Genomic DNA, 15,851 nt, shown 5'->3' with positions numbered 1-15,851 from the left:
GGTCAGGGAATATTAAATTTTATTTTTTTTCTGGGAAAAGTCAGGGAATTTTGAATACTGATGTCTGTGGTAGCCAAGTATAAATGAGAACGATGCGATGCAAGGGAACGTCCAAAATATAGGCCAACTAAAGTGCACTTTCAAGTTGCGTCATCTGTGACAAAGCACCGGTCACGCAGTGTCACGCAATTGCAAGATGACAGTTAGCAAACTGCAATTCTTGAGAGCGCATAAAAAAATGTAAGCATGTCTTGGCGACTGCCATGATCTATAGATCATGCGGTTAATCGTGGTTTATTTACTAAAATTTCGTCATTTATTTGTCAACATCAGTCAAATTAGTCTCAAGCAGGAAAAAAAAATATCCTTGTCACAGCTGAAGTAATTAGAATATCCCGGTCACGTTTTCCCAATTCCTCGGTTCATGTTTTGCTGAAGCAGACAAAACAACATTAACAGTACCCAGTTTTTTTTGCGTTTATTTTTCTTTTCTTTTTTTTTTTTAAGGATATAAGTGAAAGACTAGTGCTCTCCGTCTAGCACATTTGCCTTTTATGGTTATTTCTTTTGTAATGTATTTACGGTTCAGCTAGATCATGTCTAGATAAAGAGCTACATCATGAACAAGGAAGTACTAGTGACCGGAAGTGATAAGTTCGTTCCTCGTCACCAGGTCCTCATTGGCATTGAAATTCAATATAGCCAGGTCACTCAGCACAAAGTTGTAAACATGGAGTGTGAGAATATGGCGGAAGTTTGATGGCGGCGTTTTCTTCTTATGTTCTGTTGATAATACTCTTCAGTGGAAACGAAGTTTTAGCGAAAGAGATTTACACCAATGACTGGGCCGTGAAAGTTCGTGGCGGCCAGCAAGAAGCAGTGAAGCTAGCCCTCAAATATGGTTTCTCTTACGACAAACAAGTGAGTACACTGTACTGACATGTTTCGTGCAGAATCTTTAATACATGTATTTGTAGCTAGTTTCTATAAACATAGATTTCATTACATTTCTGCTTTAAAACCGTCTTGTCGATTGCATGAATTGAACGGACCAGAAAATCAACCCTGGAATTTTAAAACTACCGCTATACATTGAAACTGAAGTCTCAATCAATTTGAAGGTGCGTGTCTAAAGAAAAAAAATCTATTAAAAATGTGGTAATTAAGCTATTAAAGGAATCTATCCTTGTCGAATTGTCGGGAAAACTGAAGTAAAGTCAAGGCAAATATTTTAAGAAGATCTACACTGTATGGACATATTGCTTAAGACAAATTCTAGTGAAACTTTACAATTTACTTTCAGCTGTTCAAGGACTATCATGTCTTTAAAAAACCTGAACTAAAGAAAAGGTCAGTAAAGACTCAGTTAGCATCTGAAGTCGACAGAAAGCTGGATTTAGATTCAAAGGTAAGACTACAGTGCCTGTTGAATATAAGATTCACGGAAAAATTTTACAGTTTTTTTTTTTCAGTGCAGAGTTCATCTATTCAAATTTTAAAGTTACAGTGGCTGCATGTCATTTTATGATTTAATATATGTGTACATGTAGCTGCAAATAATTACATGTAATTTTTATGTAAATAAAACCAGAAAGCTAAACCAGGGAGAAATGAAGACCAGATTGCAGTGGGTGGCAGAAATCTAACCTAATTTTTCCCTAGAGAGATAAAAAACAATAACAACATCTACCTGCAGTACAGTAGCTTGAACCCAGGCAGTCTCAATCTATTAGTACAGTTCCATTACACTAATCGTTAGGCCACTCAGGGCCACTTGCACTCAATTCAATGAGTGAAATGCGTATATTTATTATAAATTATATATAAACATTATCATTTCAGGTTGAATGGTTTATGCATCAGAAGGAGAAAAAGTATCAACTGTTCTCTGCAAAACCTAAAGACCCCATGTTTAAGGATCAGTGGTACATTGTAAGTCATAGTTCACTTTGAATTAGGTCAGATTTAATCCCATTTTATCCTGCCAAATAATTATCCCTGCCGCACACCTCTCACTTAACACAGCAGACAAAATAAATCAGGAATCTGTTTTGGGCATTTGATAGAAAACAACTGGATGCCCCTGAGGGCTTGAAGAAAGTACCCAGGTTGGGAGCCGGAGGGTAGAGAAACAACTGAAAGATTCGATAAACAAAACAAAGTGATCATGTTACAATGGACATGGATGTCACAACTGCGTTTTATGTAGTACATGATTTATTTTAAATACGAATTAACTTATTTTAAAATTGTTATTGAAATTATTTGTAAATAGCTTAGTTAAATTTTAGTCTGTTTTTATTGTAAATATCAATTTTAAGTTTTTTTATTATTATTATTTTTATTTATTTTATGTGTCCCCTATTAGTAGGGAGTGTTTCACTCTCGGCTAGAATTCCTTTGACACATTAATAAAGTTGTTGTTGTTGTTGTTGTTTAATACAAATATCTATACTCAGAATTTGATTGCATGACTGTGCTACTAGCTGGAGTATTGGTTTTAGTGGAGGTTTGACTGTTAATGTCTATCAACTTGATGATTGAATGAGTTTATTTATTTGTTAGATAAGGGCAACTATCTAAAGGCTGATTTACACAGTTTGATTATGTTGCATGTGACGTGCTTATAACACGCCTATGACAATCGGAAGTGAGTTGTAGGTTTGATTCACACAACACAATTTGTGTCATAAGCCTGTCATAAGCATATCACATGCAACAAAATTGTACCGTGTTAATGGGCCTTAACAAATATTTTGAGCTGAATTTACAAGTACAGACCTGGATTGAAAATTTTATAATGCACTGCATTTATCATAGACTACCTTAAGGTTACTATTTTTAAGGGACTACTTATTAAAGCGATTTTTTCTGAGCAAGATTTAGTGACTATTATTTTAGCAATTTTCCGAAAATTAAAAAAAAATAACAAGATGGAAATCAATGTTCAGTATTAGAAAAGAGTCACTAAAATTGAACAAACATTATCACTGTCAGAAAGAACAAAGTGAATTGCAAATGTTAGAAAGTGGGTCCTTGTCAGGGAAATCAGCCATATTCTCCACGATGACGGCGATCCTAGCTCTCTCCCAACCCTTCTTAATAATTGTTGCCCTACACTGTACCTTCTGACATTGTCATATAGTTGAACAGAGCCACTATATTTATATAATTATTGTATACCTCTGGCGGGCAGGGGTATTAATTTAACGCATATTAACGTTTGTCCGAGACAAATTTTAGGGAGTATTAAATTTAGCGATTTTGGCCCAACTCGCTAAAATCGCTAAAATTAGTAGTCGCTTACAATAGTAACCTTAAGGTAATTCAAATTAATATACAGTAACTGCACTACAGAATTGCATTTTCCTCCCATTTTAATTAAATCAATCTTGATTTATTATCATTGCTTAGGAGAGACGTGATGGATCCAGTGAACCAACATTCAATATCGTCTCTGCATGGGAAGCAAATTACACAGGAAAAGGAATTCTGGTGGCAGTAGTTGATGACGGAGTCGATGGCAGTCATCCTGAACTAATAACGAACTATGTAATTGTCTTTGATCATTTTTAATACTTTTATACAGTATTGATCCATAAATGATTACATCGTATAGCCACGAGTGGCATGTGAATGCAGACATATAATTCTGGATGTTGCTTATCTCCAACAGTCTTTTAATTACACTCATGACATTTTGGCTCTTGAGTGTTTTGGCAGAAGTAATAAAATCCAATATAGTTATCAAACTTACATACATTCTAAGGTCTGTCAGCATCATTACTTTTCCTACCCTATACAGTACCAAATTTCCTCGGCCCCCCCAATTTCCAAAAAAAAATCTCGGCCCCCCCTTTAATCCCCGGCCCCGCCACTCCCAAAACCGGGTTTAAAATTTCGAACCGTCCCAAAAAGTTCGAAATAGAGCTCGAGTTCCCCGGTGTCTTTGCATGTATACTGGGAGGGGAAACATGGGGGTCTAGTCTTCACGATCCCATGCCCTTTATTCCCAATTCCCTCCCATTTCTCAAGAATTCCCACTTCTTAGTGGTGAATTTTCTAAATGTGTCAAAGTAGTGAAGAAATTATTCTACATGACACGAGCGTGGGACAAAGATCTGGTCCCCGCGGGTCGACCTGGCCTCCCGTCCGGTTGGGCGCTCTCCAACTGGCTACGTGAGCTCGCTGTGAGCTATTATGGAGTTTTTTAACAAAATTCCAAAATAATTATTGTTGCCAATTTCTCCCTGTTTCCACCTCATTGGAATCCAACTTGAAGTCCAAATTGGCATCAGTCTTAAAAATAATTCAGTTAGTGGCTGGCCTGGGCAAAGTGTAATTCAGATATTAATTATATGTTTCTTAGTTCATACATGTAAGTGCAGCGATTTCACAGTAAGTTATTATTTGAGCCTTTTTTCATCATTTTCTACAAAACACAATATACATGTACTGGGTAGGTATGGCTGGTGTCAATGTATTTCTGATCAAAAACTTTTTTTAATAAATGAAATTAATTCTAATATTAAATATTAATTGTTATTATAAGTAGTTATAGTAACAATATTTTTTTAAAAATATTTACATTCCATGTTCTTTTTCAGAATTCTACAGCAAGTTATGATTATGTGGATGGAGGATCAGTTCCTTTTGGTAAACGAGTGTCAGGGTAAGTGGACATAGAATACAGTAGAGTCCTCGTGGCTCAAACTTGAATATTTCGAAAACCCTGCCACATTTTTAACTTGAACTAACTTCCATTTCCTTTGGATTTAACCCCACTTTTCAGTCATTTTTACTCAGTTAATTCAAACTCGGATAACTCGAAACTTTGCTGACTCGAACATGATTAAAATTTTGGTCAAAATTATTCTTGGCTGATAACTCGAAGTCCAGTTCTTGTAACGTCATTGATTAGAGCAACGAACAGATCACAATTCTTCTTTTGTTTTCTTTCAGAGTTCGACGAGTTACTGGGCTTCTATTATAAATTTTTTTTTAGCTTTGTGGCATATATTTATTGTGAAACTGTTATTATAAATTAGTACTTAAAATTTTTGAAACGAAAAAAAAATCTTCCCTCAGTCCAAGTGTTTTTTTTAAACTAAGGAAATTAGATGCAAATCAGTTGTAATTAGTTACCACTATCACCCCCTTCCTTTAAAGCGCTCTCCTGCAATAAGCCCACCTCCACCATCAGTAGCAGGTCATGTCACCCCTTTGCACGGTTACCCTAAGTCATGTTGCCCCCTTTTCTCGTTGCGCCAAAACTGAAGTACATTACATAACGTTGCCCCAAACTCTAAAGTCATGTTGCCACCAAATAAGTTCAGTCGCCCACTATAACTTAAGTGAAGTCTTCCAGTGTTTGAAATACCTTATATACTTGCTGAACTTGTGTAAGGAAAAAAAAAGCAACAACCTGACCTTTATTGGGGCAATGTAACTTGGGGCGACCGTGCAATGGAGCGACGTGCCCTACATCCTCACCACCCCAATACCCTTGATCACCATAAAACCATCAAGACTAGCCTCTATAGGAAAGCAATTTACTAATGATATGATAATAAGGCTAAGAGCATAAGGCTAGTTTTGCTTTAATGTGTTACTGACCTGAAACATTGCCATTCATATTTTTAATTCTTTTGTAGTCATGGCAACATGTGTGCTGGTGTGATAGCAGGTTTAGCAAATAACAATTTATGTGGTGTGGGGCTGGCATACAATGCTAAAATTGCAGGTTAGTTTGTTTGAATTCAGTCTTTTGAGTCATAATATTAATTTAAAGTTAAAATCGGAGAGTGTAATTTTCATTAGCAAAAGAATTGCAAGCATGTGAATTTTGTTATTCTGTGGACCCCATCAGTTGTGGGGGGGGGGGGGGGGATAAGTGCCAGTTGATGGCGTCACATCACGTCTTGGAAAAGTGACTAAGCCTGCGGTTTTTGTTCCAGAAGTTGCTAAGAAACATGACATCATTGTACTCAAGTGGGTGTATGTGTAGTGTAAAAATTTTCTACTCAGAGTACTCAAGTGTTCTCACGCTAGTTTTTAACTGGATGATACATGTATAATTAGTAAATTCTCCAAGTGCTTTGCCAAACCCAGCACTTACTGATTCCTACAACTGCCAGGTGTTACATACATGTACACTGTATGTCTTCTGTCAACATTTAAATTACCGATTATTTTTATTTCTCTGAATTTTTTTTTTTCTGACTTGTCTTAGGTATCCGGCTTTTCGATGATGATATCAAGTCAACTGATGCAACAGAGTCCAAGGCATTAATTCATGAAATAGATAGTATTGACATTTACTCTAACAGCTGGGGGCCTGGTGACATGGCCTGGCAAGTGGAGGGGCCTGGACCCCTGACTACTGAAGCTCTAGAATTTGGCATTGAAAAGGTACTGTGTGACAGTGTACTGGTCTCAACTTCATGTCACATGTCTTAGTAACAATGATGTGGAACCTTGGAAAACTCGTAGACAATGGCCATACATTTTGTCCCCAACATATTTGCATGATGTGCTATCCAACTTTACTCTCATATATAAGCTTTTTTGGTGTGTGCCACTGTAATGGGTAGGTTTTTCAGGCAGTTAAGTCTGGGATAGGGTATAGCAATCAGAGGGGAAGAGTTCTGGTCTAGAATAGGGTATTTGTTTGCCAGAAAACTGATCAGTGGTATGAATAACTAATAATTTATGTCCAGTATAGGAATATAAATTTTAAAAAGAAAGAGATGCTACATAACTTAAGTGGCAACGTTGTTGACAGATGGTTTTACAGTTCCATAAAAGCATGTCTGGGATAGGGAAGAGATTTTTCATCTCTACTGACTAGCTAGTACAGGATATAGGTAAAGTCTGCGTCGAGCCAAGTGGCCCATACAGCCAAAACTTATCCTGGTTTACATGTACGTAGCATTAAGTGACCAGGCGAATTTCTACTCCCCTCTGAATGTGTTTGATAGTCTATCGCAGGGTCACCCCTCTCCCCCTCGCCTTCAGCATTAAATTTTCCAGTACCCATGAAGAGAGGCACTATGAGAGAGGCACTATGAGAGAGGCACTATGAGAGAGGCACTATGAGAGAGGCACTATGAGAGTGGAGAGAGGCACTGTGAGAGTAAGTGTCTTGCCCAAGAACACAACACAGTGACCCCAGCCAGGGCTAACCATAAGACAACCACATTTCCCGTTCATGCAGTCTAGTATAAAAGGGTTGTAAAATCAGCTGAAGATGACTGGTATAAGGTGAGGGTTTCAAAATAGACACAGTACCCCCCCCCCCCCCCCCCAGAGAATTACGTTCACCTCTACTTATGTTCTGCTTTATTACAGGGTCGTGGAGGACTGGGCGCCATCTACACCTTTGCAGCTGGAAATGGTGGTATAACAGGCGATAGCTGTGCGTATAATGGATATGTTAACAATATTTATACCATCGCCATCAACGGTGTGAACCCGGATGGCTCCAATCCGAGCTACGCAGAAGAGTGCCCTGGCATCATGGCCACCGCCTACAGTGGCGACACTTTCTTAGAGATTGGAAAAGTCGTGAGTACAACAATATAGGCCATTGTCATGTGACCTTGTTGCAATAATAACCTAATTAATATTTCTGGAATGAAACTAATGTTTGCCAATTTTGAGGCCACTGGAGTTTAAGGGCAAGATTTTAGAACGGTTTGGAGGTTTCATTAAAAAAATAAAAAAAAAAATAGAAATTAAATTGGTATGCTGGATAGCAAAACGTACCACGCAGCGACTTCTTTCATGCAAACCGCTTTTAATAGAAATTTACATTTAGGCATTATTCAATGGCCTTAAAATAAGCAAACTTACTAATATCATCACACTCTGACACTCTGTCATTTCTAGTATTCATTTGGTACCACGGCCATTGTATGTGATTGTCAAAGTCACGTGACAGAGTTATGCAAAGAGCTTGCATGCTTTTGTATTTCAACGCTTTTCACGCATTCCTTGCGTTCCTTTCCTGATTGACCGACGGCCGACGAACAGAAGTGGCCCTTGGGTAAAGTGCCACGTTTTTTTCTTGGTATTTACGTACGTTACACGCACGTTTACGCACGTAGCGATCGCGAGTGTTTTCCAAAAAGTTGAACTGAGTTCAACTTTTTTCGCGGCTGTCTGCGTTTACGCAGCGATTTACCCAATTATACTTTTGGATTTTGTCACATGACACCACTTACTAATGGAAAACCATTTTGTTTTAAATCGACGACAATTTACATGAAAAAACATTCAGATGTAGAAGCACTTCTCATCGAGAAAGTCCGAACATTTCCAGAAATAATCTGTAGAACTGACTACAGAACCAAATTACACGAACGCAGTAGTGTAAGAAAACGCCTGGCGTCAGGTCACGTGGGTTTTGAACCGGCAATCCGGGAAGGTCGCCTCAAATCTTTTTTTACTTGATGGTGTCTTTCGGAAGTATTTATATAATGCCTCTTGGTCATGTTCACGCATTTCTTTTACTAGCGTGTGGTGCAAAGTGTTTTCATGGCAGCCATGTTGGAAGAGTCAAACAACAATATATTTGCATAAAAATGTTAATAATTTTTTTCCCAAAGGAAAAAAAAAATATTGTTTCACTCCTCCAATATGGCAGCCAATAACACACTCTATTCACCAACTTGATAATTAAGGATGGTTGGCATTTACGTACGTTTAACGCACAAAAAAAAAAAGAAACGCTTTTTATTTATTTTTACGCGACAGTGGAAATTTGCCTACGTTTCTTTTTTGATGCACGTTTTACGTACGCAAATATTTACGCGTCGGTGGAAAAGCACCTTTAAGCGGGGTCTCAGAAAAAAAAGTCACGGTACATGTTTTATCGATGCAAAGACGAAGGCAAACGTTTTTACGGCAACAAAACGTTGTGTTATTGTACGGTAACTGTAAAAAATGCAAACTCTTAACTCTCTGACTAAAATTACATGTAATAGTTTTTACGAAAATCTTACGATCTAGTCAGACACTCAAACCTAACTTTAATAAACTCGCCACAGGAATTATTTATTTGAAAACGTCGCAACCTAACTAAATACATTTCAACAGCAACATAACGTTTTCTATAAAGTTTCCTTTGATACTGAAACTCTGACCGTAACCGTTCTTAAACTCTACCAACTCATTTAAAAAAGTCGGTGACTTAACTTTGCACGGAAGGTTTTTTAGCTTGCGACACAACCAGGCGGACTGAAGATTCGACAAAACCTTTGCAAAATCGTTTTAATTCGTCGAATTCTGTCATTGTTTGACCAGGGTAAAGTTAGCAAATAATCGCGACTATGAAAATTGACAGTGCACAGATAAACAGTGTCCGTAAAGTGGGGTTCACAATGTATAAGAGTTTGTCACTCGGGCACAGAAAAGTGTCAGTTGTGCGTATTAACGGGTGTCTGTATCCCGGGGGGGGGGGGGGACTCCCATATTAAAGGGACGGGGATGCTCGTCGGAAATTTTGAAAAGAACCCCTAAAAGAGACCAATCTGGGCGTGGCTCAAGCTATTTTAGACCCCTAAAAGATACCAAAATTCTGAGAAAAAGAACTAATCTTATATTTTTATATTTCTTCGTGTGCAACCCTAACCGAGACCCTGACGGCTAAAAATATTGTCATTTTCTTACATTTTCCCTTGAACACCCTAAGCGAGACCCAAAGTCCGAAATTTATACCCCTAAGCGAGACGACGAGCATCCCCGTCACTCTCATATGGGAGTCCCCCCCCGGGGGTCTGTATTAAGCGGGTTAATTTTAGAGAAAATGTATGAGGTTTTCTTCGGGACCAACGAAACCGTCCGTAATAGCGGGTGTCCAAACTAAGCGGGTGTCCGTAAAGCGGGGTTCCACTGTTAGAATAATGTAAACAATCAAGTTGTATCGACGACGTTCCACATTCAGAGTGGTGGAACCTTAGTGCTATTTCATCCTTTCCCAGACAGCCAGACCAAGGGCTTCGTTTGTGTTCTTGGTTGCTAAAAATTGTTTATTTGCTACCAAATGTAGATAACCGCTGACAATCGTACAGGATGCGTTGATGATTTTGGAGCAACTTCAGCGGCTACGGCCATGGCGTCAGGCCTGATTGCACTGACCCTGCAAGCAAAGTAAGGGTGTTATTAATATTCATGCCTAACTATGGGTAAGAGGGGAGAACGAGCATACATTATGCATAAGCAGCGTTAAAGGCCGATATTTTCACCCCTCAGTCTTCCTCTGAGGCAGTTACTAAGATAGAGTAAAAAATCATTCTCTCGTGTCGCGTGTCCTGCCTAAGTGTACAACGCAATGAACCCCATTACGCCAGCAATACATAAGGCTGGTAACAATATAGGTGGTAAGAAGATACAACAGGCAGGGCGGCTTTATAAGGGCGTGTGTTTACACGTGTTTTGCAAACATTTGCTGAGTTTTATTTCCCTTTCAGCCCTTACTTAACATGGCGTGACGTGCAACACGTGATAGTTAACAGCGCAAGATCAGCACCAGGGATCCCAGGAGTCACAGGAACCCCACTAAAACGAGGCCACTGGGAGCAAAACAAAGCTGGTTTACACGTCAGCAAGTTTTATGGCTTCGGGCTTATGGACGCTGCTAAGATGGTGAGCCTAGCAAAGGACTGGAAAACAGTACCTCCACAACTAAGATGTGAGATTAAAGGCAGTGAGCAGAACAAGTAAGCATAAAGAAATTTAATTATTTATAATATTTTTTCATGTATATATATATTTATCGAGAATATGTTCAAAAATGTAGTTCCATGGGTTTTAAAGGCTTTATAGTTGTGCTGATAATTTTCATGCTGAAGTCGAACCAAAAAATGTACATGACTATATAATAGTTGAAATTGAGTGTAAGTACATTTTACAAGGAAAGAAATGAAATGAGAAAAGGAATGAATAGCTGTTATTGCAGTTGAGCCGGCGATAAAATATTATTTTGTTAAGAAGGTATGCAAACGAGGCGAAAGGGTCAACACACATATTGAAACCACATGGAATTGGCCTCTTTTGACGTCCATCTGTCAATTGTCAACTAAAAGTTATAATAATTTTAAATCTTCATTTGAACTGCATTTACATGAATTATTTACATGTAGTTTTGATCCACTTAATCCCCTTCCTTTTCTCTTCCATACACATTTTTAAATCACCCCAATGTCCTTTATATTTCATGGGTGTTTGGACTATAACGGTATTTTAAGACTGCATGAAACTTCACAAGGCAGTGAGAAATGGTGCTAAAATTTATGGAAAAAATAGCATTCAGGTATAACACCTCTCCATTTTTTCTCTTTTCATTACTTGGAATAAATAAATTAAATTAATTGATATTATCGGTATTTTACGATGGTTGCACTTAACAGTCTTGCGACTAATCTATTCTGTGCCCTCCGGACGATCGAATTTGAAATTTAGAAGTGTTGTTCTTTGTGGAGGGAGGAAAACTGGAGAACCAAACTGAAAAAATCCCGCCGAGCAAGGATTCGAGAACAAACCAACAACAGACTCAACCTGCATATAACACCAGGCCCGGGGATAGAACCCGGGCCATATTGGTGAAAGGCGAGCGCTCTCGCTACTGCGCCATCCCTGCTCCCCCAATTAGTGAATAAACGCCGATTTACAGTTTTTGAAGGAGCATGGGTACGATATTTTAAGTCATTTTTCTTATTACTTCCAAATTGAAGGAAACCTTAAAATAATAGTTGTGTAATGTAGGAAAACAACAAAGGAGTAAACAAAACGCGAAAATAACCAAGATGGTTTCAACTGACGAAGATTAAGACGGGTTACGACTGACAAACTTAAAAAACTTGCCAGTTTTTTTAAGATGAGTTGTCCGTGACTAAACTCCTTTAATTCGAGCTGTTGTCATGGTTAACAAACTGTTCTTCAATTACTTCTACAGACCCATCTCAGTTCAGGATGAAGTTTTTTCAGTAACATATGAGAATTGCGCAATAAAATTCCTAGAGCACGTGCAAATCAAAGTGAATCTTGATTTCACGCGTCGTGGAGACTTGTCGCTGCAGTTGAAGGCCCCGAGTGGTACAATATCTCCACTGAATCGAAAACGCTTCATCGACAACCTTACGGGATACAAAAACCTGACAAACTGGGTCATTACAACCCTGTTTAACTGGGGTGAGAGTCCCGCAGGGAAATGGGAGTTGATTGTTGGAGATTTTGACCCCAAAAACCCAAGTTCAGGTAAATAGAAGTTCCATTTATTTTACTCTAAATACAAAATAAGTAATCCTTTATCAGCTCACAGTTATTTCAAACCAAAGCAGCATAATTATGCCCCTTGAGCGAAGTAAACTTTCCTTCTTTGCTAAAATAACAGTTTGTTTATATAAACTTAGCGTTTTTACAAATTATATTTTTATTTTATATAAAAAAAAAATATTTATTTTTTTTAAATAAAAAAATATTTTATATTTTATATATATAAATATTTTTTTTTTTAGAGAGTGCCAAAAAAAAGGGTTTTCCCCCACACACAATACACGATAATAAAGTTGTTATTATTATTATTATTATTATTATTATCCGTAGCAAGACGTGAATTAGACTTGCTCCAAGTCGCTCCTTTGATTCTTAAGAGACCACTGTATACGAAAATATGGAGGACGCGCGCAGGCACGAAAGCAAAATGGCGGAAGATTGTGGCGAAACGAGCGACTTGTCTCACCTGCAGCGCGCCAATTCTGAAATGTGGCGTCACAACTGGATTTTTTCATCAGTGCGCGCGCTCTGCTCAGTAGCAGACCAGGGTCCTTCTCACATCGGCAGTTAAACCAGTGTTTGAACAAACAGCACAAATGAAATTATTTTCATTTGTTCCTGTCCCTTTCAATCGTACAGAACTACAGCAAAATACTTATCTTCTTTTTTCCCTTGCTTTCTAGGTACACTTTACAGCTGGTCTTTGATTCTGTATGGAACGATTACAAATCCGCGAAGTAATATCTCCGATGTTTTCACAACCGCGAAACCACCCTCAACCTCAAATGCACCAACAGGTATTTAACTATTGACTGTTTTCAATTTGCAAAAAGCTTTTTTTTTTTTTTGTCAAACGAACTGAAGTTACAAGTTGATGTTTTAAAGAAGTACGCAAATGTAAGAATGAAAAGACACCGCCTAAGGTGCGCTTAATACAGTTTTGAGGGGTAAGTGAGCCCAACTTTTAACTCTCTTTAAAAATATTCGGAATGTTCTTTCTTTCTGTATTACTGTTCAGTTTTTTAAAGCATATAGCCATCATATGCGACATTTGACCAATAAAAATGGTAATAAACAATCAATAGAGCCAAAATGAATGGCCGAGTGCTTAAGAGGGACTGGGCACTAGTTGTTTTAACAGTGTTTTTCTCAAATTACCTGTTGACCCCACCTCAAAATTTCGAAATTAAAAATTGGCTTTGATGAAAATTCATGCAGGATAATAAAAATCTGTAAAACAGATTTTTTTGCATAGGAAATGTGAATTTACCCCTTTAAAAAATAGCTCAAATTCTGTCTTACAGATTTAAAGTTTAAGAAAGAAGAACATTCCTGAATATTTTTAAGAGATAAAAATGAGGCTCACCCCTCAAAACTTATTAAGCCACCTTAAAGGAGGTACGCCACGGGCAACCCAACTTGAAAAAAAATCAGTTTTTTCAAGTTTGTTGGTCATAATCCGCCTCAATCTTCGTCAGTTAATTGGTTGGTTTGTTACTTGGTTTGTATTTTCCTTCAAAAGAAAACTAATATTTTGAGGTTTCCTTCAATTTAAAAGCAATCAGAAAAATGACTGTCTTGACCTCAGCCCAGCCACTGCCAGGGACGGTTACTACAACTAAAAAGACTCCACCACTGAGTGCATCTGGTAGGCCTTTTTTTATTATGTTGTTATGCTTTCTAGAGAAAAAAAAAGATTCGCGCTGAATTAAACGCACAAGGACAATAAAAAGCATCTGTTTTTCTCAAAATATATCAACTTGTAACTAGTCAGTTTGACAAAAAGACAAAATATAAAATTGATTCGCACGCTCTATTTCGTGATAAGTTATTTTAAAGCACGTACTCTGCTTGTAATTTTTAAACCGTTATGGTAATTTTCACTGACGCGTAATTTTTTACGTGCGTGAAAGAATTTAGAGACAATGTATGAACGACTTGCGTAAACGTGTACGCGAGTCGTTCAAACATTGCCACTTATTTTTTTACGCAAGTAAAAAGCTACGCGTCAGTGGAAATCCACCATTAGTCTAGTTTATTTCTTCCAGGTAGCTAGGGGTTAGAGCAAAAACTGGTTTCCGTAATCAATATCCTTTTGCAGGACGAGGAAATAGCCCCATGCCCAACCCCGAACGTGGAAGGCCTGGGTTTTTCTTTTAAGGTTTTCTCCCCATGGTCATGGGAAATTACAAACTACGCTGATTTTGAAAAATTGGTGCACGTAATTCAGCCTAGTTTACAGGGTTTATGTGGTAAAAAAACATATCGAGGATGAGTAAACGGAGGCAAACGATCTTAGTAATATTTGGTAGAAGTATACGTGTTGCGTAAATAGTTTCTAATGTTACCATTCTTCTTGTAAGACTTAACCTTGGAAGAGATATTTGAAACCGTTGGAAGGCAAAACTGGTTCCCGTTATCGATATCTTTGTACGGGGCGGAGGGTTGGCCACATGCCCGAAACTGAAAGGCCTAAGTTTTTCTTTCGGGTTTTCTTCCATTTGCGACGGCTTCCAGATATTAAAAAGCGCTGGAGCGCGTTTTGTCAATGTCACTTAGCTCACCGTTGCATTACCATGGTAACCAAACGAAGGTCTGACAATACTTGATGGTAGAATCTTTTAGATACGGTAGACATTTCTTGGGGCTTTCGAAGCTACCTTGTAGCAACAATAGTTCCCACCGAGTCATTCTACCAGCTTGTGACCCAAATTGAACAGCATTTGTACAGTAATACCGTATTTTCTGGATTAAACGCCGGACCCCGATTAAACGCCGGCCTCGTATAAACGCCGGGTCAAAATTGCTATTTTTAAATAAACGCCGGGGGCGTTTGTTCGAGGTCCCGGCGTTTATTTGAGGTCAAGCTAAAATAAACATCTGTTTTCACAAATCTTGATTGCAACATAAAATATTCACCGTATATGAACTGGGAAATAATAATTTGGATACCAGGGACAGTTTCGGGGCAGAACGAAGAGAAAATCGTCCCGCCTTGACAAACTGCCCCTTGGTCTCGAAGATCGGCAACAATAAATCAATCTGAAAAATGGCAGAAAGTTGCAGTCCGTTAATAAACGCCGGGCCCAGATAAACGCCGGCTTCAAATAAACGCCGGGTTCACCAAGCCAAGTTTGAAATAAACGCCGGGGGCGTTAAATTGAGAAAATACGGTAGATGCAAAGTCATTTTTACAAATCAATTATTTATTATTTGTTTATTTTTTCTTTTCCGTCAGCGTCGTGGAAGAAAATTCTGCTCATAGGTGGCCTGGTGCTGATTGTTGTTGTATTTATTGCGATGAGTTTGTGGTGCTGGTATCTTCATAAAAAACGACTCAGAGAAAGGCAGGGAAGAAACGACGAGAGCGAGATTAGACTACAGGAAAGCGAACGAAGAGAGCAGTTTCAGAATGAAAAACAACGAAGAGAAGATAATGAAAAACCTGAACACTCAAGGCTTGTGTATGTTGGATCGTATAAAGATTCACCCGAAACTGGCGGAAGCGGAGGGATGGTTTAAAAAAGGACAACAACAAAAATGCAAGGGACAAAAAAGTAAATTATATTGCTTAA

The 15,851-nt window shown here is 38.2% G+C and overlaps 1 protein-coding gene across 5 annotated transcripts; it reads left to right on the top strand.

Moving 5' to 3' along the window:
- Nucleotides 1-617: 617 nt before the first annotated feature.
- LOC144664671 (proprotein convertase subtilisin/kexin type 6-like) lies at nt 618-15,817 on the top strand. Of its 5 annotated transcripts, XM_078525852.1 has the most exons (14): nt 620-921; nt 1,304-1,408; nt 1,843-1,932; nt 3,415-3,552; nt 4,608-4,672; nt 5,655-5,743; nt 6,233-6,411; nt 7,351-7,566; nt 10,052-10,152; nt 10,473-10,721; nt 11,957-12,258; nt 12,960-13,073; nt 13,835-13,924; nt 15,515-15,817. In XM_078525852.1, exons 1-14 carry the CDS (start codon nt 760-762, stop codon nt 15,796-15,798), a joined length of 2,184 nt encoding a protein of 727 aa, XP_078381978.1. In that variant the 5' UTR covers nt 620-759; the 3' UTR covers nt 15,799-15,817. The 5 variants fall into 5 exon arrangements, with proteins under 5 accessions (XP_078381981.1, XP_078381980.1, XP_078381978.1 ...); XM_078525855.1 differs by lacking the exon at nt 1,304-1,408 and having other exon boundaries at nt 618-921; XM_078525854.1 differs by lacking the exon at nt 1,843-1,932 and having other exon boundaries at nt 618-921.
- Nucleotides 15,818-15,851: the final 34 nt, after the last annotated feature.

The sequence above is a fragment of the Oculina patagonica genome, chromosome 9 (assembly GCF_052425735.1).
Source record: "Oculina patagonica isolate OP01 chromosome 9, crgOcupat, whole genome shotgun sequence".
In the NCBI taxonomy this organism is placed as follows: Eukaryota; Metazoa; Cnidaria; class Anthozoa; order Scleractinia; family Oculinidae; genus Oculina; species Oculina patagonica.
The sequence above is the reverse complement of the archived record's forward strand: the minus strand, read 5'-3'. Positions and strand labels throughout refer to the sequence as shown.

Excerpts from the sequence above, each read along its gene's own strand:
- LOC144664671 (XM_078525852.1), top strand. The coding sequence starts at position 760 with ATGGCGGCGTTTTCTTCTTATGTTCTGTTGATAATACTCTTCAGTGGA. Across the intron at positions 3,553-4,607 it reads CTGAACTAATAACGAACTAT|AATTCTACAGCAAGTTATGA; the intron begins GTAATTGTCTTT and ends GTTCTTTTTCAG. Across the intron at positions 12,259-12,959 it reads CCCCAAAAACCCAAGTTCAG|GTACACTTTACAGCTGGTCT; the intron begins GTAAATAGAAGT and ends CTTGCTTTCTAG.